Here is a 25,894-nt window from a genome sequence, read left to right as displayed (position 1 = left end):
TCCTACATTATTAAACAAGAGACATAGAATTTCAGAGCTTTATCTCATTTAAATGTCTGCTTCCACTTTCAGCCAGTGGCTCACGAAAATTAATTGTTCCAGAAAAGATGGTCTTGTATACAACTCATTTGAAAACTATCTATTTGGCTATCCCAGCATCCCACTCCACTCTTTGCAGTTCTTGCCATGTCATTCTAGAGCCACGCCTTCGGCAGAGTTGAGCTAAAATTTCAAGATCTCCATTTGTTACAATCTCAGAAATTCATGAAACTAGGTGAATCTCAGAAACCAGGTGAAAACTTCCAGGAAAAAAAAACTGAACACATCAAGTGCACCAGGATCTTCCAAACATCCAAATGGGTACTTTGAGGAGGTAGATTCCTGTAGATTGCCTACAAAAGCTCATCCACCTACCTAGTCTTGAGGCTGTTCTCTGTACTAAATTTCAGAAGCTCAAACGCAGCTCTCAGCAGCAGCATGATGAAGAGCTCTTATTTGAGCGTGGGCACCTGGGGTGCTTCCAGCTGTAGGGAATTCTCCCATTTGCAAGGCTCCAAACATCTCCAAAATAGCCCATGTTCCTTTGAAAATAAATCCACACATCTGCTCCCAAGGAACTATAGCATGGCATGACCAAGCTATCCGAACAAGCAAAAGGACCAGTGTTACTGGGGACACTGTAAATCCATCTGCTGCAAATTCAGCCCAAGACTCCATGCAATTAGACTTCAAATTTCTACAAGTTTTTAATCAGCCTACTAACAATAGGAATGACACATGACCAAAATCTTTGGGTCTACACATAACTCTCAACAAGAACAACAAAAATACAGCCCAGTTTCAGGGGTTCTGAGTTCATACATCCCATTCTGGTTTACACCTAGAAAACTAGCTGGGTTTCTCACCCTGTTTAGTACTGTCCCTTCTTACACTTCTACATACGAATGATTTTCTGTATGGCTTTGCTTTGGCCAGAATGTATTTCAGTGCAAGTAATATTTCCCAATTAGAAAAGATGCCATGCATGAGGTTTCTGGGACAATCTCATCCTACCAATTTTCTTAAATAAGCAAGTATCCCATTAAGGATGCCACTTTCCTCTCTCCCAGATTATTTTTCTTCAACCTATTTTACCTTGTTTTTCTACCCTCTCAATACCATTTAGCCACTTAATTCCTCATCTATCACATCAATTTGGATCACTCTAAGCCATGCAAGGTATCTCTCTATCTCATTACCTTGCCTTTTCCCCTCATTCTCATAAATTCCTGAGAGCAGAATGTAACAGCCTGGCTCCAGGAATGGGAACCTACACCTTTAAACCCGCATCAAATCAACTTACTTCCCCCAATTCTCAATTTGTGTTTCATAATCCTTTTCATCACACCCACCTGCTGAAGCTCTACGTCCACTCAACAGCAAAACAACTTTGATTTACAGTCATGCTTTTTCAGGTTCAAATACCACAAGACTGCAGCTTTGCCATAGTGTCTGTATTGGAAAAGGCCCTGTTCCTACTCTGGCCAAGGTTGTATTTGTATTTTGGTGAGGTACTGGGACAGGCTGCCCAGGGAGATGATGCAGTCACTATCCCTGGACATTTAACAGGCAGATTTTGCACTAAGTAATGTGGTCTGGAGCAGTTACAGGCATAGGCTGATGGCTGGACTAGATGTTCTTATTGGTCTTTCCAAACTTAATGATTCTATGATTCTACCTGGAGAACCCCAGTCCTCAGCAAGGAGGCTTACATTACCATTACCAGTTGGACTTAATGATCTTAGAGATCTTTTCTAACCTTCGTGATTCTATGATTTTCCATATTTTCTTGGTGAAGCTTTCTATTCCTTTCCTTAATTATAACTTCATAAAATAGCATCAAGTGCATACAACATTCTGTTCAATAACTCAGTCTCTGCTTGAGAAACTTCCAAGCACCTGTAAGAGCACAGGCTAGCAAATACATACCCTGAAGTAGATGGCACTGAAATGGCAACTTATGTTTTGTTATGCCTGGGCTACAACCAAATCCACATGCACTGAACACAGAGCCACAAACCTCAGCCTCCTTGCCACATTCTTCCTTACGCATCCCAGACCTGCTCATGGGAAGGAGAAGAAGCTGCCTGCAATGGACTCCCACCTACCTACAGAATCCTTTAATAACTAATAAAAGCACTTTTGATGTCTTATGTGAAAAAACCAGCAGTGGCTGGAGGTGGGACACACAGCGGTAGCAAATCTGGAAAGGAATCCATCATTCTGCTGGCTTTCAGGGCAATTCACTCTGATTTGCATCCGCATCAAGAATCCAAAGAGCAACAACATCTTTACCACTAGGCTTCAATTTCCTACCAACTTCTCCAGAAATGCAACAACCATAGACTTCACTGCTAAAGAGAAATTCCTTTACCCAACATATAGCATCAAGATAAAGAGCAAAAATCTACCAGAATGAAGAGCTAAAAGAGCTTATCCCTCTTCCACTTGCCTTAAGGAAGAAACACTCACCTTTCTAATGAGAAACACTCAATCAATCAGGATATTTCTTCCAAATTAAGGTTATCGATTTACTTTTTTGAAATAGTGTTCAAGCACATTGCTGCTACAGGGCGAAGAATTTAAGTCCCAGAGAAGACAACATTAAAAAAAAAAAAGTTAAATGAGAAATGAACATAAAGTACATAGTAACTAGAGCCACCCAGAACACACCAACTGGCTTAAAGGACGAACACATCGCAAACGAAGACATATGATGAGAGAAAAGGGAAAATGCAGACCCAGGGAGGAAGACTGCCTGTTTACACACCTATTTTCAAAATCACTTCTTTTCAGGCGACATGGGTTGAAAGGGATTTGAAATTAAGTGTAGGAGTAGTTACACTCCAGGGTCTGCTGGAGGCCCAGGGCTGTAATGCATCATTTCACAAGACAGAAATGCTGCCACTGGTTCTCTTGTCAAAAAGGAGTTGGTATTGCATTTGTGTGAAGATAAATCATATCATGAACTGCAGTGATTCTAGAGCTGCTACCTTTTTACTGTTACTACATCTTGGTTAAAGTTTGCCACTTTAAGCATGCCTCACTTATAAAGCACCCAACGATTCTTTGCTGTCATAAGCACTGCAGATGGCTTACCTCCCATGTATACATTAGAGAAAGAGCTTAAGCTCTTAAGTTGTTTAAATCTGTATGGCTTGGGCACAGAAATTTTCTGTTTGTTTTACATATTAAAACATGAAAATCTGAAAGCAACACTGAATTTTTATAAAAATCCAACTCCTATTTTCTGAAACCGGTATGGTAAAAAGCTGTATATTTACAACCTTGATAATGCCACCTCCTTACACAGCCTGACTGTACAACCTGATTCCAGACGGGCAGCCTTCATACGATCTTGAATTTAAGCACTAAGTATTATCACTTCTGTCATATTCTCTATAAATAAAATGGAACAATGTCAGAAGAAGATACTCAGCCCAGAGACAGGGATGGAATTTTAAGGGCTCCACAAAAGCCTGCATTCAACAATATAAACTCGGATTTCATAAAGTGAGGATACGTAACTGCAGATTTTTTTTAAGAACTGAAAAAAACAAAGTATTCTAAGAAAAAAAAAAAGTGTTAAAATGTTAAAAAAAAACAAACAGCCTTTTTCATCTGTTTATGGTCCTAAAGATACAAGGCTCTAGAGAAAAATTAAAACACATCCTAATGCCATTATAGTTGCATTTTAATAATGAATTTTCTCTGCAATGACTTGTGCCTGTATTATTTGTCCTATTTATTCCTTGTTCTCTCTGTTATCATAGGCTTCAAGCTTGACTTACTAAACGTGAAAACATTCAGCAGTTAAAAAGCATTAATTCAATGTCCCTTTAAGATATGTATGTTCTCTCTCCTCAAACAGTTTCTAAAATTCCAGCACTAACTTAAGAAATGTTTTTAATAAAATGGAGATAAACTTCCTTCTCAATCAGCCATTGAAAAACACAACAGAAGAAAAAGAAAATTACAGTATTGTCTGCAGGATTTTAAAAACGCTCACTCAGAGGCATCTGCCACTAGCTTCAGCCTCAGCACAAACAGAATTTTGATTATTTACATAAAGTTGCATTAGGCTGTCCTGCAACGGATGAGGAACACATAAAGGCAATCTCTGGGTCTGAGCTGAAATGGGAGGCCTTGGTGAAGGGACATTCTGACTGATTCAGCCCACAAGGAAGTGAATGTGACAATGCTTTTAGATGAAATGAAACTGAAAAGCATGCTCATTAATGTTCATGTCTCCAGGCACCACCGAAATCCTAAGACCTCTCTTCTTCTCAGAGATAGAACATAACACAGATACAGCCCAGCAGCCTAATGCCTTTCCTGCATGTTTACACAGGCCTATGTTGCCTGTTACTGCTACCAGATGGCGGGGAGCAGAACCCTAAATTAATTCCTAATTAAAACACTTATTTCGTGATGGACTACAACAGCTTACCTCATCCACATTCTCAAAGGCATTGATGATGTCATACGGTAAACAGGACAGAAGATCAATCACAAACCACGTCTTCAGGTAGTTCATCCTTATGAGTTTGGGATCAGATATAACCTCTCCACCGGGGCCAACAAAGGTTGTATGAAAGTTCAAAACAATGTCAACCAGAAAAATAACGTCCACGACACTGTCCAGCACAAGCCAGGCAATGTTGTTCTGCTTTGTCTTGAAGGAGACGTTATATGGAACCATAATTGCTGTGTAGAAGGTTAGAATTAAGATGACCCAGTCCCAAGTGGTCTTAAAAGCACAATAGTGTAATATAATGTGCGGTGGAGTCTTTGGAGCTTCTTGCTTGTACTGAGGAAGAATATCAGATCCCAGCTGGAGAACCTGTAAGAGGAAAAAAAAACAACCGCTACTGTTTTCAATTACTGTGATCCAATTAGGGATTTCAAAGATTTCTGTAAGGAGAAGTACAAAGACAGGACTGTATTCATTGGACATTCCAAGACAACCCACAGTTTCTACATTATTTGATTTATTTAGCCAGCAAGCACGTTGGTGCACAAGTCACGTTAAGAAAGAGCAGAGATAGCTATAAGGAGGGCACACGAGGATAACCTTGCATAAAGGCAGGTCTCTGCAGATGTACTCAAGGGAAACCATGCCTATAGCAAGGGCAGAAAGGCTCTATGCCAACAGGTCATGGGTACCACTGCATGGGCTCATGCCCTGCAGTTACAAACGTGACGTATTCATTCACATTTGAAAGTTTAACAAGATTAATCCTTCATGTCTGGTCCCTGTTTTAAATCACTGTTCAGCCACAGCAATGTCCTATCTAGCCAGGCACCAGCCTTGCTGGCTGACCTCTTTCTAAAATAACACACACAACTTCTGCCCTAACACCGTGGTAATATCATGCCTCCTGTCTATTTTCTTCAAAAAGTCGTTGCCTTTACAAGCTCAATAACACCGGTGAGTTCTTTTTTATTTCTTGTAATTACTTGTCTTTTTTTTTTTCCATGTGACTATAACCACCTCTGTGCTCATTTTTGTAAACTGTGGAACTCAAAACACTGCAAAGGAACCAAGCCAAATTCAGTCAAGACATTCTTCCCAGCTGATCTAATTACTTCTTATCTCAGTCCAACACAAAGGAACACACAGCATGGTAATATACTGTGCTGACAACTGAAAGATTCATGTGTATTTTGGAACTAATCACACCTTTCCGCTTTGGGGGGGTCTCAAGTATGTATAGGACAAAATAAGTAATTCCAGCAATCTTAAACTCATTTCAGCTCTGTGACTGCCCCACACTAATCCACCACATTTGCAGGACAGTTAGATTGCAAATAGCAGCCTCATACACGTAAAAGCAATCAAATGCAGAATGGGTGCTCAGTGGAGAGGAGTGAATGGTTCTGAATAAATAGCACAACTAAGAATACGAACTGCAGCATTCCAGATATGGATTGTCCATTAATTCTTTACAGCATTATTTTTAAGATGAAAAAAATTGTTACTGAGATCAGCAAGCGAAAACCTGGCTCGACTGAAAAAACCTCTTTTCCAGAAATCACCAAGGGACAACAGCAGCAGCTTCTCTCACTCTGTGGAGGATGGTGTGGTTTCCCAATATGTCTGATCTGGCTCAGTGTCATTCTGTAAGCTGATGGGGTGCAAACCTCCCTGTGCCTACCTGTTCCCACCCTTCCTTAATGTCAGATTTAGCAATCCTATCATTTAAGGAAAATGAGCTGAGCTGATATAATGAAAAATTAATTTCTTGTTACACTAGCGAGCCATTTGTTTTCTACAGAACTAGCCTAAATTGAACAAATCTATCTCCTGTGGTCAGAAAACCACCAGACATAAAACACGAGAAGCAGCAAGAGTGCAGCAGAGATCTCCAGGAGACCACAACTGCCCCTCTGCCATCAGCTCTGGCGTAACACAAAGCCATGTGCTGAGCTCCAGCCAACCAACGACACATGCCAAGCAGCCTAGATCCAGAGAGGCTCACCAGAGACCCTTACAGACACAAAGCCCCTGGAGAGACCCACAAACGTATCAGCCTCCAGGTGCTCCTTTCCAGTGCCCAAGTCAAGACTCGCATGCAGCACTCCTGTATCTAACGCAACAGGCATGGGGAACTCACTCATGGATCCATGCATCCTTTCTGGGCAAAAGCAATGCACTCCCCCAACACACTCAACCAGTGTTCTTTTCTCTGCCCATGAAACTTTCTTCAATGCCAAAATGCCAAAACACCATTTTGGCTTTGACTCAAACTGAATATTATCTCCAGTTGTATCCTCTTTCTGGCCTCACCTGTGGACAAGACAGTGTCACACTTCACCATCACAATACATCAGGACAGGGACTACTTTCCATGGTTTCTCCAGATCTGTTTGTTTCCTGTCTCATTCAGTGAGGCAGGAGTTGGAAGCAGTAACTCACTATAAATTGAATAATAATTTTCCTTGGGCTCAAGATGAATGTGATGAACATATGCTTGATAGTTCCCTATGCCTCTGGTGGTAGAGTGCTTAGAAGATCCCATGGTACAATAAAGACAAAATTATTATTCTTAGCATAATAGCATGCTGATTTTGACATGGTGTGTGGGTGGCAAGTGGCTGAGGAGACCACTGAACTATCATGATTATTTATTTCATGCTGCGTGAATTTTTAATTTTAAACCACTGAAGAATATACAGCATCTTGTTAGTCAACTCCATTCATCACAGACTCTGAATGGTTCTTGCTTACAACTAACTAATATGACTGATAATGGGCAAAGCTGGTAAGGTGGGCAGTACCTTCTGCCAGGGATGAGCTATGAAGAAAATACACCTTGTCAGATACAAAAGTATGGGAAACGGTGCCTGGATGGCAATGGCACACCTCTACCTGGGAACAGCAACCCACTCTGCATTCCTGGCACACTTTGCTTCTAAAGCATTCTGAAGCTGCAAAATCTTGTAAGAGAGGAGACTGTGCGCTCCCCCCAAAACCTATTCCCATGTACAACCTTCACCTTCACTTGAGCTTTTCCTGTTGCCTGTCCTAAATCCCCTGACGCAACTTAGTTCAATTAGTTTTTCCTCTAGCTACAGTGGGCATGGTGAACCATTTCCTCTTTTTTTCCATGCAACTGCTTTAGACATGTTTGAATATAGCTACCATACCTTCTCCAGTCTTTTTCCAGACAAAACCACTCATAAATGTAACCAAATTTACAGAACTTGGAAATGTCATCAATTAGAAAAACAAGTGAGAATCATTCAGCAGTCAGCAAAGCTACTGGTATGGGATAATTCTTGAAAAACATCACGCCGCCAGCACCTTTAAACTGTAGGCTTCTATTCTGATTTCATTTCACGTAAAGCTTATGATATACAAGTCCACTTAGACAAGAAAAGAAAAACAAAACAACAACAATGAAAAAAGCATTTAAAACTGCTGCCAATTCTTAGCATCAAACTGAGGACAATCTCTCCAGCACGAGGGGGATAGGGCTGTCATATTTAGTAGCCCGTATATTTTGACCACATTTTTTACCCATATAATTTTCATTACCAATGACATGAAGATGAAAGCAGTACCTCTGTTTCATCAGTTAACCTGAAGGCTTTCACTTGTTGCACCATCTGCACTGTTAAGGAGATGTTTGCAACCTGCCAAAGAGTTCATTTCATCAGTTCTGAAGAAGAAAATTATTAGCAAAATACTTCAGGAATGACTTTTTCAAGAAAGTTGAGCTTAAAAGTATATGTACAGTCAGTGTGCCTGTACAATCCCATGGATCTAGGCAGAGATGCTTCCAAAGAAGAGTACCTGGCTTCTCAAACAACCCCACTTGCCCAGAAGTGGGCACCCACACTGGTTTCTGACCCTTCTTGGGGCTCAGAAACACAGAGTCTGGTTCCATGCTGCTGTGAGACAGCAAGTTGAAGACCAAACTGCCCCCCAAGCTAAGCAGCGATCAGCAAACTTGAAGCTGCATTCAGAAATTAGACCTTGTAAGAGTGACCAAAAGATTGTTTCCATGACTGCCCCCTCTACTATGCCCTCACGAAGCCCCATCTGAAATACTGCATCCAGACCTAGGGTCCCCAGCACAAGAAGGATGCAGAGCTGTTGGAGTATGACCAGAGAAAGACCGTGAAGATGATCAGAGGACTGGAGCACCTCTTCTGTGAAGAGAGACCAAGTGAGCTGGGTTTGTTCAGTTTGGAGAAGAGAAGGCTCAGGAAGACCTCATTGTGGTCTTCCTGTACCTAAACAGAGCTTATAAACAGGAGGGAGACTGACTTGCTACATAGTCTGGAAGTGAAAGAAAAATGAGGAACCATTTTAAACTGAAAGAGGGGAGATACAGACATTTGGAGGAGACTGTTTATTCACAGGGCAGTGAGGCCCTGCCAGTGCAGCCCACAGAGATGTGGACACCCCATCCCTGGAGCTGCCCAGAGCCAGGCTGGATGAGGTCCTGGGCAGCCTGAGCTGGTGGGGGGGCAACCAACCCATGAAAGGGGGTTGTTGGATGGCTTTTAATGCCTCTTCCAGCCCAAGCCATCAGATGACTGAAAGAGCATGACTTGTCCTGGAAATATACACTTGGCACACAGTGCTTATTAAGGAAGAGGAGAGAAGAGGTTGAAAAAAAATCAGAATCTGGAAACATCACCCTAAAAATATTATTTATTAATGGAAACATTGTTCCCCCTCCCTCTCCCATCTCTTCCTGCCTGAAGAAGGAATGTGTCTGTCCCACTTACTTCAGCCAGGCGGGAATGCTTGTGCACCACCTCAGCTTTGTTCATCGGCGTCAGCTGCTGCAGCACGCTCCGGCTGTTCGTCAGGGCCCGTGTCAACCGTGCAAACTTCGTCCAACCTGCAGGGAAGAAGAAAATACGGTCACAAGCACTTACACCCCATTCAACATGAGTAAATCTCCTACGCATTCACTGATATTAAGTCTCAGACTTGGGTAGTTGCTCTAAATTGCTGCACAGAGCAAGTTCTGGCTCCAGGCTCCACAACGTTGCAGAAGAGGAAGAATACCACTGCTTCAAGGCAAACATAAGTAAACCCGAGTAAAATCAAAATGCTCTGGCTTGTTCTTTCTTCTAGCTTTTGGAGACACTGTGTTAGAGGGATTGCACTGCACTTTCAGCCTTCTGGGGAGTTACTCGGTTGCTACAAACTAATTATTAAGCACTGAATTTACCACAGAAGCTTCCCACATCTGCAAACCCCGCAGAAGTGAAATCTTGTCCAGCCACCAAGTGGTGGATTCCTCCACCCAGAAGTTGGATCCTTAAGTTGTTACTGCTCCTTGCTCTGCTTATTAATACAATTCAGGGACATAATAAATAATAAATTAAAAATAATAATGATAACCGGCAAAATGCAGGGCTGCATGTTCCAAAGTAGAAAAACAGCAAGACTTTACAGACAGATTAAGCATTAGATTTTAAATTGCACTAAGCAATATATTTAGCTGTTAAACTAATGATAAACAGCTGCTCAAATGGTAGCTTGAGACCTTCACACTGGGGAACGTTTTTCTGCAGAGTTCAGAAAGGAGCAATCGGTGTTCAGAAGTGACAGCAGCGCAGAGCCAGGAGCGTGCCACTAAGTCACTGCTTTTGGACAAATGCCCATATGTGACAGCTGGCACAGGTGCGTCACTGGATGAGGCAGAGCAACGGGAGCAAAGGAAAAGCGAGGGGGTTCAACAGCACAGCGCTGCAGCGTTAAGCAGGGGAATTGAAAATTCAAATGTCTGCGGGGATGAAACACCTCCCCGTGAGCAAAGGAGGAGCTTTTAGTTTGTTTCTTTAATCCTGTTTTGATATAATTTTATTTTGAAGTGGTTTTGCCAACAATCTCATTTGCTCAACACTCAGTTCGGTCAGGTATAACCTGCTATCTTACCTCAAAAGCGTGCATGAAATATCAAACATGTTATGAATAGGAAATGGTTTTGGTGAAAGTTATATTTTTACCTAACTTGAATGCTGAGCAGGTGAAAATTAGAGTGAATGTCAGATACAAGACAGGAAATGCAATATTTCTATACTAGATTGGTGCTTAAATGCCTCTTCCGACAGGAGTCTAAGGCTGACAATGAGAGGAGATGGTCTCTGCTACTAACTTGCATCCCTTTCCTATGATGCATCACAAAAATCTGAGTTCTCAAAATATCTCTCCTCTTACAAAAGCAAAACTAGTAAGAAATCTCTGGTCATCATCTTACATAAGAAAAAACACCACATGTTCAGTAAGCCTGGGGAGACTGGGAAAGTCTCCCACAGAGACCACAACAAGTTGGGGAAGCCATACAATACAGGTACCAAATGACAGGGACCCTTCAGCTGTAAAAAATAAAAAGCATGGAAGAACGTTGTCTTTCTCAAGTATTTCTTTTTCCATCTCAGTGAAATCATCATTGTCATGTGAAAGAAGAAAGCCACACATTTTAGCATACAAGTTTACTATTCTGCTCATTTGGCCTGATCTCTTCTTTTGAAGGTGCAAAGTATTTTGTAGTGTCTTTTCTCCACCAACACCAAAGCTCTGTGTTGGGCTACAGAAGACCTTTCACAAAAACATTTCCAACCTCATCTGGAGACTCCACATTTTTATATTTCTTTCTGTTCCATGAGGGCCATGACTCTGGAGATTAGAAGCAATAATACGCTAACATGACTTTTTTGTAACTCAGCACGAAGTCCATCATCATTCTACACACTTCAACTTATCATCTCTCTGCAATAGTGTTAAAAAGCAGCAAGTTCCTTGTTTCCTATTTACAGCCCAAGAGAAAAACACAGCGACAGCAAGATGCTAGGGTATGAGTGGGAAGGTGAAAATGTATACACGCTGCCTTGTGTCTGAAATAATCGGTACAGGGTACATCTCTGTGTTCCTTGACCTTGTAATAAATCAGCTAAGTTCAGAATTATATTTAAAACCAATGTGTATGTTTAAATAGATCAGGTAACAATTTGCATAGCTGCCTACTGCCATCAATGTTTCTTCAAATGATTCCTTCCTATCTTTTCCTCTAGAGACATTTAAAATGAATGATAATTTTATCGCATATATTAGCGACTGCCTGTCCTCACTGATATTTTCAGTCTGGAAGGAGAAAAAGAGTGGCACAAGTAAGTGCTGTAAAAAGGAGAAAACAAAAAAAGCAACACTTCTGATTCTCTCTTCAACTCAACTGGATTGTGTCTTTCTTATATGGCTCCACTTGAAAAATAATACCCTGAACCTGCACCACTGTACTCAAATTCTTAGGAACAAAGGCAACATGGCACCAGATTATACCAGCAGCTGCTTCTCTTTAAGGAAGCCAAGTTGGGTATTTCAGAGGAAGATGTAAACCACCCCAGACAGAAAATTCTGGAATAGCATGCACATAAAATAATTGTTTCACTTGGTTTTCTTTAATTACTTTCTGATTCACTGACAAAAACAAACTTACAACCCTGCTTTTAAGAAATCTCAAGATTTGCATTCATTCTCGTGATTCAAAACAAGTGCTGATTCTCACACAGAAACCCTACTGGGTTACCTCACTGGTGGTGCCCATTACTAAAACTGAAATTCTCACACTGCCAAGAAATCAAAGACGCAGGTTAGACAACAGTGTTCACATTAAAACAGGACTTGAATAAGACAAGCATGCTGATAAACATCAACTAAACTAGACTCTGCCTTGGCCAAGCTGTATGTTATCCTTTCAAGCACATAATTTTCTTTCCTCTTCCATGGTTTCTGTCACAGTACAATCCTTTATATCAGCAAAATGTTCTTTAGGTCTCTTGCTCTAATTAGGACCACTGATTTGACAGTCCTCTGACTGGAGCTAACCGTGGCAGGCATGGTTTGGTGGCATACCTGAAATAATGACTGAGACAAAGATTTCTTTAAGGATGAAAAAAGGAAAATTAATTTAAGAATTGATACGTTCTTTCAAACTTGAGCCACTACAACATAAATTGAAGCTGTCAGCACTGTGTCATGATGCTTGAGGGAACATAAGAACACAGAAGGGACGTAGGCACTGGGGCAAGTGAAGCAGGCAGAGAACCCAAACACTTCCTAGACTCAGTGAAGAAAAGCTTTCCAGATGTGTCCAGGTTGCTCATTCAACCACTCCGTAGGTACATGAACTACTTGAAAACTGATGCAGAGCTGAAGTGGGAAATAGTATTTCTAGTTTTCTTGTTAATGACTCCATATGCAGAGATGGCACCTATAAACCTATAAGTTTACCACATCAGAGTTTTTCCTACCACCCCTCAACAGTCAGAAAGTCCAAGTTTAACTGAAACAACTAACTCATTATAGCAGGTTCCTTTTCATCAGTTAATGCTCCAACAGAAGTACTATTATGCCCACACATCTTTATTCCTGAGACCTGAATCACTCGTGTTTTATATTGGACAGCCAGGATGGGAACAGCCCTGCTTTTCTAACAGCTCTACCACACAGCAGCACTAGCTGCTCTCTCCTCCTACTCTAATTAGGAGTTCATCGTATTTGTGTACAGGTTCAAATATGGATTCAGCTACCCATCTAACAGATACACTGAAAAAACTGTTATCATCTCCAGTTCATAAACTATACTACGTATTTTAAAGCTAAATCCATACACCAGAGTTTATGAAGAGTTTAAAAATCTCAAGGGAAGATGTTAACATTGTTTATAGTGCACTTGCTTAGAAAAATCTAGGCGTGACTATTTCGCCCTAATAAAACATCAGCGTAGCTCTACTGGGTTGCAGTTAACCTTTTAGTCAGGGTTTGCCTGATCTCAAAAGGAACGGAAATAATGAGGGCTTTTAAATCAGTGTTTCAGGAAACTACCCAATACCTCAGACTACAGTGAAAACACCTGGGGGTTAACAATGATATTCTGTGTAAAAAACAAAGACAAAGGGTAATGACAGCAATGCTCAAGTGGATTCCTGCCTGAAGGAGTGTTACAACTCCAGATCATGGAAAGGTCATTCTTCATCCCTTGCTATGTAGCATGAAACACTGAACACACGGAGTGTTTAAATTATATATATACCCATTGACTTATCCACAAAAGCAAGGAACTAGCACCGCTCATTTAGGCAGTTTGGATGTTAATTGATAATATGGATCATCCTTGTGCATCAGAACTTAGCATCTACAAATCTGTGTTATTTATAGACATTCAGACAGCAAGGTCATTGCAATGGCTGGCTATTCGCTCTTTACTGCAGGTAAAATATGGCTGGAAGAGCTCACTCTCATCAAAAAACTTAGTCATCCCGCTGTTGCTTTGTTCGAGATAGAGAGATAAATGGGATTCCTGAATAAATAGAATAATAGTCAAACAAAGCTCAATCACTCCCATGATGCAGTAAAACTATTCATGAGCTGAAGAACCACACCAGCTATGCAAATGTAATTCAAAATATTAGGATAAAATTTTCCTACTTGAAATTCTGTGCATTCCACTGTCTGACAGTGAATTGCACTCTTGGGATAATCTTTACACCTGACCTCCTATCTTGCTCAATTCTGCATTCCCAGTTAGTATCCACCCACTAAAACTACTAGGGAGCTCAAAGTGGATAAGGAATCACCAGGTAATCTTCAGCATACCACCTCAGTGTTCTAAGCTTCAGTCTCCTTTCCATAAAATGCAGGTAATGCTAATGATCTACTTTGTAAGCCATTTTGAGACCAACTGATTAAAGTGGTAAGATTTATATATTGCAAAGTTACATTTGGTACACAACGTATTAGTGTAATTAATTCTGACATAGCTGCAAATTTACAGTGCACAATTACTTAAATTTCATGTTTCTGCAACTAAGCTAAACTTTATTCACATGCACATAGGGCCACCAAGGACTTATAGCCCATAACTGTATTTAAAAAAATGTAATTCTAGGAGGAAAAAAAAAAGCCTGAATACTGTAAATATCAGCCAACTGGCTTTTAGTTTATCAGAGAGCAAAATGGTCAATGAAAAGGACTATATTGGCCAAAAGATCAGGCTCAAGAGAAGGTCAGCAATGAGAAATGAAAAGGCAATATGTAGCAAAGCACACAGGAGTTGGAAGGGACAACAATTAAATACATGCATGAGAAATTATGGATTTTGAAATGGTCATGGAAAGCTCAAAACATACGGGGAAAAAGAAAGCCTTCTCTGGCTGGATTTACTTCAATAATTATAATGTTTTAAAGAATTTCCAGATAAGATCCAAAGGCTTTCTTTACCCATATGCAGAAAGGGCAAAGAGGAAGAGCAAATAAATAGAAGGAGCCTAGTTTGATCTCAGCACCCCACAAAATGACAAAAAAGCTGATCTGACTTTCAAAACATTTAATAAAGGCAAAAAGAAAAGGAATATTAGGAATGGCTGTCAATATGGAATGGTGTACAATGCCCAGCAACGTTAATTTCATTATTTATTTGCTAAGAGTATAAATTTGCTTTCAGAGAGATGGTCAAGTGCCTTGCCCAAGCTGGAGGCCAAATGCATCAACCAAATGGAGCCACAGAATGAGGATGATTTTCCCAGATCCTCTTATATGGCAATCATTGGTGACTTGACATTGCGTGACACTACTGACAAAATATTAAGGGCATGCAGTTCAGTAAATCTCAGATTAAATGGATGAAGAACTTGGTATCTGCCAGATATTAAAGGAGGAGTTATAGGAAGTAGTAAAAAGTTATAATCGAGAGAATTTCTGACCCAAGTGGGCAGGTCTTCTTCTATAAGGTCTATGGCTTGAAAGTCATTATAAAATCACTGACAAGATGTCAGACAACAGAAACATTAGAGAAATGTTCATCAGGATGATGTGCTAGATAACTGGGACTGGGCCAATACAGTGTGTTTTAAATTGACATTAGGTATGCAGATGAAAAGAGATGCAAACTGTATTTACAGCAGGGAAAGGGAAACTTCCCTAGCAAGAGCAGTTCTGTAAAGGATCCAGAGATCTTAGTAGATGTTAGTTCCATATGTGGTTTGCTCTACCAAAAAGTTACCTTCTCTTGAGAAATACAACAGAGCTAAACTTGGAAAGGATGAGCAATAGAAAACATTGAACTCGTCTAGCTTCAACATATAATCAGCTGCAGAAATGTATTTCGAACCCAGTAAGCTTAAATCCATGCTACCAGCTTCATTCCAACTGCTGCTAATGAGCTGGAATAAATGCAGCTGAAACATTGGTATCTGCCATCACCAGACCTTCAAATTCAGGCTAGATAAAGCTTTAAAGAGCAAGCTCATTTATTTTATCTAAAGGAGGCTGAGGGATAGTTTGATTACATCTGCAAGTACCTTAATGGAACTTTTTTTTTTTAGTACAGTAGAAAAAGTACTTAAGAAGATGCCATTTCAAGAAGCTGAAGCCAGGTTAATTTAAATAAAACACCTTCTTTAAAGCCATAAGAGTAACAAAAAATTGAGAAAAATATGAAATGCAGAGGATTCTGTTCAGAGTTCTAAATCATTACTGGACTTTGAAAAGGATGGTTTAGTTCATGGGTTAAGCAAAAGGTTAGCTTACAGAAACATAATGGCCTTTGATATACAGATTAGAATCTAAAAAACCTTAACTCTACTGCATTTGTAGTTATTATTTTATATAAGGCTTATGAGCGTTCAATTTTCAACATAAAAGCGTATCCAAATACAAAGAGTTACTTCTATAAAGATCAACTTCCCATTTAATTCAATCTCTCACAGGGCTACATTTGATTTCAATTGAGATATATTTTTTTTTTTCATTGCACATTTTATTTCTAGAAATTTACAGACATTTAATATGCTTCCTGGGCTGTTAACAGAGCACACACAGACCTCAAAAATATAATATCAGATTCAGAAATGTACTTGATTTCTGCGAAGGAAATCAAATAGCACTAGATATGGAAATTCTCCATTCTTCATCACAGTGGCAAAGCAAGAACAGGGGCCAGTTTGCCACTAACACATCACTAAAGACACTAATGGGGACATCTGTACTACAGGAATGAGGGCACCTCAGAAGGTCTTCCTACTTATTAGAAAGCTGTGTACTTCCAAAATAGATGGTTTCAAACACCGAGAGTCTGTATATTAGCACAGTTCCTATGCATTGTCTACTCTTCCCATCAGAAGTCCACCTAGTGTCCAGACAAATGACCACTTCTGTGTCATCCTGCACAAAATCCTTTCACGTGGGCTAGATGGTCCCAAGAGAGAATGGACAGCTAGAGGTAACCTCCTTGGAGCCTGAAGACACTTAGGGGGTGAAACTCTGAAGATCAGAGCAATGGGAAACAGTAGCAGAACAAACTGCATTTGGTTCTATAAAGCACCAAAACCCCGTAATTACAACCATGGTAAAGTGCAATGAACACACAGAAAGGATATCCAAATTAAATTACTGTTATGGATAACTGTCAAGGTGATGTATTCAACAAGGTACACTGTGCTTCAGCTAAAGGTAGAAACCTCATTTTCATGCTCTAATCCCTCCACCCACTTCTTCTATTATCACTAGGATTGATACCCCCTCAAGGAAAAATTTCCCATGTGCAACTAGTTATATATGCTTAATAACCAGCACTTATTAAAGATAAAAAAAGGATCAGAATTATAGGCTTAGCAAGGATTAGCAAGCATAACTGCGTATTTCTGCAACCAGCACACTTTTTATAGCCCTGTCACACTCTGAGATACAGTTGTATCATTACATGAACTTATATAACCATAAAGAGTTATATCACTAGAAGCAGTACAGCATTGTCCCAGACAGTCCTGATTATCAAAGTCTGACAGTACCATGAAAAAACCCTTTAGGATACTGCTGTGCCATCTCCAGATCCCATCTGTTAAGGGCATGCAGTCCAGAGCTGTAGGAGCCTCATTAGCACACTGTTGCACCCTAATCAAAGGTTCCATCTCCATCAGTATTCATAGGAACTTCCCAGCCAATTGCAGCTGCAGAAAAGCTTGATACTTCCCTCAAAAGAGACTCAAGACAACCAGTGAGAATCCCAGGCAAGCAAACTTTTAAGTTTACCTGGAGGCCATGTTTTTCTTTCACTGGTGATAACAGCGGAAAAAAAGCTATTGTGTAACTAGGTGGCATTTCACCATAACCTAAAAAAATTCCAGCCTTCTTCCTTCCTTAAACTTTCAGTTTAATATAATCTACAGCATTCTTGGCTTCAAACTGTGTTAAAATTTTAAGTAGACCAATTTGCCCTCCTAACAGGGCCTAGAAAAATGGCTTTTTTTTTCTTACAAATAAACATAATATTATTACCATTGTGCGTCTTTGAAGGGACTGAATGCTTTCAGATACTTTTAAAAGGCCACTGGGTAAAGACAGAATAAGAGCACAGCAAGCTGATAAAAGCATCCAACTGTGACCCTAGAATGGTACAAACATAAAAGAGAAGATTCTTTGGGTTTTATGCTCTGGAAGAAAATACCTTCACATGCTTGTAATGGCCTTCCACCTCTGCTGTGTAAGGCGTTCAGTCCGGACACCTGGAGAGCTGGTTCTTCACCACCACAGATGTGACCTATTATGACCTATTGCCCGGTACTGAATCCAGATCAGATAAATGTTGATATAACCAAAGAGGTACAAGGAAAGAAAAAGCAGACAAAACACAGCGCAGCTCTTTCAATGGCAAATAATACATTGTCCTGGTGATCACCACCAGTTCCTGCCCCACCTCCTTGCCCCATCACTAGTCCTCACACCTCTCCTTCCATGCTGCCACTGATCACAATTCACGCAGCCACCAACTCACAAGCCTACAAACCATCAAACAAGTCAACAGATGGCTCTTGTCCCTTCTCTCTGCACCTAACAACTGCTGGTGACATCTTCATCCAAGAGTAAACACATCCTGTGTATCACTGATGTCTCCTCCTGTTATCACTTCCTTAACCGCTTCTACATGAGATGCTGGTTTTGCAGACTTCGAATCACTGAATCATAGAACATCCCAAGTTGGAAGGGACCCACAAGGATCACTGAGTCCAACCCGTGGCTCCACATAGGACAACCCAAAACCCAAACCCCATGTCTGAGAACAGCATCCAAGCACTTCCTGAAGTCTGGCAGCTCAGGCGGTTAGGTCAGGAAAATAAGTCCATCACATTCTCACTGTTGCAATCACTGTATGCTCAGAAAATGAGGTTTCTGACCTCTGACAATGTATTTTACCTGAGGAGGGTAACTTTTAAATACTCCTTTTCTCCAGTCATGCTTTTTCAGTCCCATAAGCTTCAACAGCTTTCTGGACAGCAATAAATTCACAGCCTGCTGGGTGACCTGGAACATTTTTCCCCTTTTGCTCCCTCCTGCAAGCACAGCCCCTTCCTCCTGCTCCTGCTCCTCCTCCTCTTTTTCTGACAGCATGAGCACAGCCAAATGTGAGCACACAGGTAAGCAGACATTCACCATCTGCCACAGTGCCCCAGCCCTCTCCAACTCCCTTCCCTACCACAGGGCCAGTCCATGTGATATTGACTATATTTTTTGTGCTGTGCCTTTCAGCAGTCGTGGTTTTGAGCCTACGTTGGGCAAAAATCCCACCTCTGCCTTGCAAGGTATTCTGCAGTAAGATCAACATTTTGGTTTAACGTCCTGTTCTCACAAACAGGACGAGCTCCCCAACACCTCTGAACACATCTGCATCCTCATTATGGAGGCACCACTGCTGGTTCGCCAAAACAGCAGCTGTCCAAGAAAGGAGGGCATCAGACACCAACTGTTTTGCAGCCACAAGTGTGGCCAGCAAGCACAACCACTTACTGACATGCAGACATCCTGCAGCAGAGCTACACCCACTGTAATGATTTAAATACCAAATCCTTGTACCTCCTAGGAGTGTGATACACTGAAGCTTCACAACAAAGCAACACACCTTCAAACAGGGCAGAATGCATTGGTATGGGGAGATTATTGCATAATGGCATCAATATTTTATTTCTGTTGAATTTTTTATCTCAAATTTACTGCTCCCATAAGTAATAGACAGTAACTCATCTGCACCATAGTTACTTATGTATTATGTATTGCATGGTCCTGGCAGAATTTCCAAAGGAAAATGTTTTTTTTTTTCTTTTTGTTGCTTTTTTTTTTTCTTTTTTTAAATAGCCCTTCCAATGACAAATCCCAGCACTTAGCAGCACTATTCTATCAAAATGCTTTTTACAAAAGTTGAAAATTTTCCCCCTAAATTGTAATGTATATGTTTACCAATCTCATAATTCAAAAGCAAAGTGGCCTGACAGCTTCTAAGCACACTGTAATGTTATCTGCAAGGACAATGAATTATGCATATCTCACAGCACTACCTCTGACAAAACAAGGCTGTGATCCCAGTGCAGTGGGATCCTGCTGATCCACCCAGTTGAAATGCAAACTGTACTGCAACGGTGCTGCTTTTCCAGCAGTGAAATGTTGTTAATATTTGAATATGATTTTTTTATATATTGTCAATATAAAAGAAACTCCGATTTATGCAAAAACAGAAGAAAATATGCAAAAGGAGAAGAAAACAGTCAGGTCAGTGACTTGTAATTATGGAGTTTGCTGGATGTATTGATCAGTGTTAATCAATGCTGTATTCAGAGTACCCCAAGGAAATTCTTAAGGCTCTAAATGTATGTCTTAAAGACAGATGTAGCTGTACTGTTTGTTGTTTATTTTGTTTGGTTGATGCTTTTTTGTTTGTTTGTTTTTAAAGTACAACTTCTACAGAAGTAAGATCTCTTTAAACAGTCAAATCTCTCTGGCTGCTGCTGACAATATTTTGCAATGTTCATAGTTGATACTTGACATTGTAACTAATGGTTCCCCTCACTGGAGACTCACAGCATTAGACTCATTACTTACTTTGCAGCTATTGCTCTTTCCCATAGGATCACATATTGTTCCCATAATGGATGCCAGGTGGATTCTGCTCTTCCTCAGCCACGAGATGGATCTCAGCATCCCCAGAACATCTCTCCCTACCCAGAGAACAAATCTCCCAGGCTGAGAACCCAAAGGAACACTTGCAGGATATCAACTGAATTGTAGAAGCAATAAAACTTACGCTGGCTGAGAAGGTTCTCCTGTATCTATATCTTATAACTATACAGATAATACTCTGTCGGCAAAAAAAAAAAAAAGTCTTATTTTTAGCGTTAGAACAAAGAGAGGCTTTTCAAGTCTGCCTTTCTCAATCTACATTTCAGTTACCAAGCACGTGTTAGTTATATATCATCAGAAAGTAATTTAAATTGTTTGCATTCAAATGACAAAGTTTTATCCTAAAGGCAGCATCTCAGAAGGCACATGGCTCTCAGTGAGAAATCAAGGCTTCCACAAGCACGAAGAGAAAAAGAGAGCAAGGAATTCATTACTAGAAGACAACTTCCTAGAGAAAATGGGATAAGGATTCCACAGCAAAAACGCCCTTGCTTATGGGAGCACACATTCTTCTATCCAGAGCAATATACATGAGATACCAGCCATGCATCTTACAATCAGAGCACAGAATGTTGCCAGATCCTCTGCACTTTTTCCCCCCACCAATTTTCTCTGTGCAACATGGGTCATCAGGTGATGAGAGCATTGCATACCTCAGCAACCATCACCAGGAAGAGCTATCAAAAACAAGCAGAACATCCACTGCCATACAGACATCATTGCTGGCCAGCAAAAAGATACCCAGATGGGCTGTTTTTTCTGCATCTCAGCTCCAATAACAAGAAAGGGAGGTAAGACCAACACTTCAAAGCAAAGAAGTTGACATTTTTGATAAATAGAAAACAGTAGTTTTGTAGAAGGTCTCCCAAAGCAACAGAGTATTACAATAACTAAAAATCATGCCACTTTTAACAAATACTAGCCATGGTGAAGAAAAATTGATATTACAAAGTGAAAAGGTTTGCAGTTCTGGAGAAACATAGTTAGGGAATATTTTGCTCACAATGATTTATTTTTCAATTCTAATCAATCATTTATGAAAACAGTGTCTAAACTCTGACATGTCACAAAATAATTCCTGAAAGCAAGATACAGATCACAGCCATGAGACATGACTAAGTCTGAACATGTACTTAACCAACTTCAAAAATACAAAAACAAAAACAGTGTACTTCATATTTACCTTTTGTTGAATCATCTTCTATTGGCTGCTTGAACAAAGTGATATCCTTAAAAGTGCACAGGAACAAAACCACTTTTTCATGCTCATTTCTTATGGGAGCAATTTGCATGTAGAACCAAACTGGGGTTCCTGTAGCAGAGAAAAAGCAGAGAAAATTGGACTGTGGTGTTGCACAATCTTCCCCCAGTCTGTCCATAGGATAATTTATAAAGCATATAGAACACATGTAGTAATACCAAGATGTTATCCTAAACTACACATACCAGATACTTCATTTTACCTTCTCAAAGGAAAACAACATATTCTCATTCTTAAATTTGAATGGGGGTAATGGTACCAATTTAACTAGTCCATAACAAGAGACAGAACTTGCTCTTGGTCTTCCCCACCATGTCTCTCTGCAGGGTAGCCAGGTAAGAAAAAAAAAAACAGATTGAGGACATCTTTGAATGCTTCTTCACATAATATGAGGCTACCAAAATCAAAACTGATGGAATACACTGCCAAATGCTTTTGAAATGTCATAGAACGGTTTAAGTTGGAAAAGAACAATAAGATCATGCAGTTCAACCTAACCCATACCCACCACCCTGCCCATTGACCATGTCCCTCAGTGCCACATCTCCACAATTTTTTTTTAAACACCTCCAGGGACGGTGACCCCACTGCCTCACTGAGCAGCCTGTGCCAATATTTCACCACTTTTCCTGAAAAGAACATTTTTCTTATAGCCAATCTGAATGGCTAATATCCAACCTGATGCTACTCTGTTATTTAAGAGAACTCAAACTAATTCAGACATCTAAATGTCCTAACTAGACAAATAAGCAGATTTGATTTCCTGTTTAAAGTCACATCCTCCATTTTCTCATTATGGCAGGCTCCCTGAGTACATGCAGGTCTACTCTGCAATGGGCAAAACCCTAAAAGACTTCAAACATTTGTGGAGAAGTTCCCTGTTCATCTGCAAGGACATAAGTGTCAGAGCTGCATGCCACCAAACAAAACTCCAAGCCCACATGTTTCCACCCTTACGACACCTCCACTTGCTGCCCAACGAATCCTTTACAGTCAGCTTTAGGATTTGATGTGCTTTCAGTCAGGTGATATAATGGCTTTTCTCCTAAGCTGTCTGAATGCCAGCCTGAGCGTTGGCACACTGAAACAAGCTGCTCACTCCCTGACATCCCAGGGCATTGCTGGCCCCTCCAAATCTCCTCTAATATACCATATCCATCTGGGAGCTGTGCCAGGAACCGAGTGATGGACACCCAGAGGGCAACAAAACCCACTCAGAACAGGACTACTGTAGAGAAAGTCAAAATCCACAAGGGTTCATGGTAAAACTCAGCACTGCTCTATTGGGATTAAAGCAATAACTCAGTGACAGCAAACTGGAGAAGTGAGGGAGACAGAAAACTGCTTTTGGTGGTAATTCCAGAGTCATTATGCTGATTACTTGGCTCTTTCTATTCCCAGTTGCTAACCCAAGATAAAAGGCTCTTTTCATATATTCTAAGAAAGAGTGCTGCAGCTCTCTGGAGTGATGCTGTGCTTTCATTTATACCTAGCAACTCAACAGCACCCTTTGAAAAGCTCCAAAAGTAGGCAAAATAACCTGTACACCAGACAGAGGCAAGGTAGGTAGTGCTGTAGAAACTGCAATCTGGGCAGGAGCTCAAGAGCAGGCAAGATGGTTTCCCAAGTATTACACGTATACATGTACATGCCTACACGGGTGCTGAATAGCTAGGTGGCTAGAGCTGAGAGCTATACAAGAAGGAATGCAGTAAAACAGAAGAAATCTGTAGCAAACTTGAAGATCTGCACCTGAAAACTGCTAACTAGGTTAAAACACTAAGGGTGCATGTGAAAGCAGCAGCCCTATGGATGCAGCCTGAGAACGACAGCTCTTAAAGATCATCACTGTGCTGAAGGACAGAAGGATAGGAAAGGAATTTCTCTTTTTCAAGATCTCCCTTTGCTGAAAACACAAAGGAATGAATAAGAAAGGAAAAGCGGTGGTACAAATAGAAATATACAGCACTTCTGGAGCTACAGTCTTACATAATCATAGAATCATAAAGGTTGGAAAAGGCCGCTAAGATCATCTAGTCCACCACCCCACCATGCCCACTGGTCACGTCCCTCAGTGCCACATCTCCACAGCTCTTGAACACCACCAGGGACAGTGACTCCACCTGTCCCTGGGCAGCTGTGCCACTGCATCGACCAGGTGGGAAAGTGCTCGGTGAGCACTGCAAGCTCTGCACAGGAGAGAAGCAATACAAGGTCTCTACAGGTGATAAACACAAGCCTTTATAGAGAGTAACTGTAAATTTTTCAGAAGTATACTCATACCAACAGATACTATTATTTATTTCCTGTCTGCTTCAATATTGAGCCTGGAAGAGAAGCATGCAGTTTCTTGAAGAACCTTATTTCACAAAGCTTGGTATGTGACAGATGGAAGCAAATCCAATGCAAGCCAGTTGCTGAACTGGAGCCAAAAGGTGAACCTATCTACTAGTGTTAGCAAAAGGCTAAAGTTCTGGGCTTTGGGTGATGGAGAAGAAGCTGGCAACATATGGCTGTGAACTTTCTCAAGGCTAAAAAGAAAAATGAGTGTCTTTTCATGAGGTCATTCTGTAATCCTGCCCATCCTACAGAAAATACAGGCTTAGAGATTTGGGCAAAGGTGAATATTTTATTAAGGCAACTGCAGGTCAATAAATCCCTGAAGCACCATCAAGATCAAGCAGGCAATTCACAACTCAGGGACAAAAAAAAAAAAAATAACAACAATAGAACAAAAACAATGACCAAGAGAAGACTTTCCACTTTTTATATTTAAATATAATGAAAAGGAACTTGGTTTAGAACTGGCCCATGCCAAGCAGGAGCTACCATTCCAATTTAACAGAAAAGCCAGGGTTGGGGAAAGGCTGAAATCTTCTCCTACAACCACCTGGACACTAGGCATGGTGGTGCTGGGCACCACTACCTGCAAAGAACTTAACAGGGGTCTGTCCTACAAAATCTCCATAATGTGAGAGGGTACTCAGGTGACTTGTATAGGAATTGGGCAGGTAGACACAAGATCTAGGGAATAGATCCATATGCCAAGGGACTGAAAGGAAGTCACTTGGAGAGTTATCACAGGCACTTACAGGAGCAGCCAGACCTCAGAGCCATTTCTGCTTCTCTTTTTAATTAGTGTTTACTAAGATGCTTCAAAGCAAGCAGAATTGCAGAAATCTGAAGATGCTTCCTACCGTTTAAATGCACATACGAGAAGATTTAGTTTAAAAAGGAAAGGTAGAAATTAGGCACAGGAGTATGTTTTGAGAAGCTGAGGTATCCTGCATGCTCTTTTCAATGTTTTTAAGGGTTTATGTGAGTTTGCAGTGAAAAGGGCAATCAGGCATAGCCAGCTTTTTCCCCAGGGCTTACCACTGCTTTCCACAGCCTCCCAGCTCAGAGGCATCTCCACCACTGGGAGCAGCCACTCACAAAAATGAGGGAATGGCTTCTCACTTCTGCACATTTGGGGATATTTCCTGAGGGGAAACTTCATTGAGAATTTCTTCTCCTCATCAAACCCAGTCAGATTCCCTTCCAGAATACAATCTTCAAAATTAAACATATTTTGGAAACAAGGATTCAGATCTGAGATAGCAGGTAACTCCTGCTAGCCTTGGCAATCTGAACACTTGTCCTGCTTTAAAAAAGAGCTTTCCTGAGCAGCGATGACCTATTTCTTCCCCACATCTTGTCCCCTAATTTATCTGTATGTCAAAATGACTATTTTAGTCTGGTATATAGTTATACACTTCTCTATATATTATAATAATATACATATATACCCATTGCATATATTAAATATATTATAGCACGTTATCATAGAATCGTTTTGAGTTGGAAGGGACCCTTCAAGGCCATCTGGTCCAACCCCCCTGCTTTGAACAGAGACAGCCACACAGCTCTACCAGGTGCTCAGAGCCCTGTCCAGCCTAACCCTGGGTGTCTGCAAGGGGATAGGGCATCCATCACCTCTCTGGGCAACCTGCGACAGCACCTCACCACCCTTATTGTAAAAAGCTTGTTCCTTATATCCAGACCCGTTGCACTTTGTAGTTTGAAACCATTTCTCCTTGCACTATCAGAACAGTGATACATATAGTGCATCATAGATGTATTTT

General features: G+C 40.7%; 1 protein-coding gene across 1 annotated transcript in view; it reads right to left on the bottom strand.

The window, feature by feature from the left end:
* Positions 1-25,894, bottom strand: part of KCNH5 (potassium voltage-gated channel subfamily H member 5) — a 141,760-nt gene that overhangs the window by 96,110 nt on the left and 19,756 nt on the right. The window contains exons 4-6 of the mRNA XM_010712032.2: positions 21,693-21,821; positions 9,283-9,398; positions 4,490-4,882 (exon numbers count right to left, since the gene is read on the bottom strand). Of these exons, the coding sequence (XP_010710334.1) occupies positions 4,490-4,882; positions 9,283-9,398; positions 21,693-21,821 (638 nt within the window). The remainder of the gene's footprint in view (positions 1-4,489; positions 4,883-9,282; positions 9,399-21,692; positions 21,822-25,894) is intronic.

The sequence above is a fragment of the Meleagris gallopavo genome, chromosome 5 (genome assembly GCF_000146605.3).
Source record: "Meleagris gallopavo isolate NT-WF06-2002-E0010 breed Aviagen turkey brand Nicholas breeding stock chromosome 5, Turkey_5.1, whole genome shotgun sequence".
In the NCBI taxonomy this organism is placed as follows: domain Eukaryota; kingdom Metazoa; phylum Chordata; class Aves; order Galliformes; family Phasianidae; genus Meleagris; species Meleagris gallopavo.
Note: the sequence above shows the minus strand (reverse complement) of the source record. Positions and strands in the feature narration are given on the sequence as shown.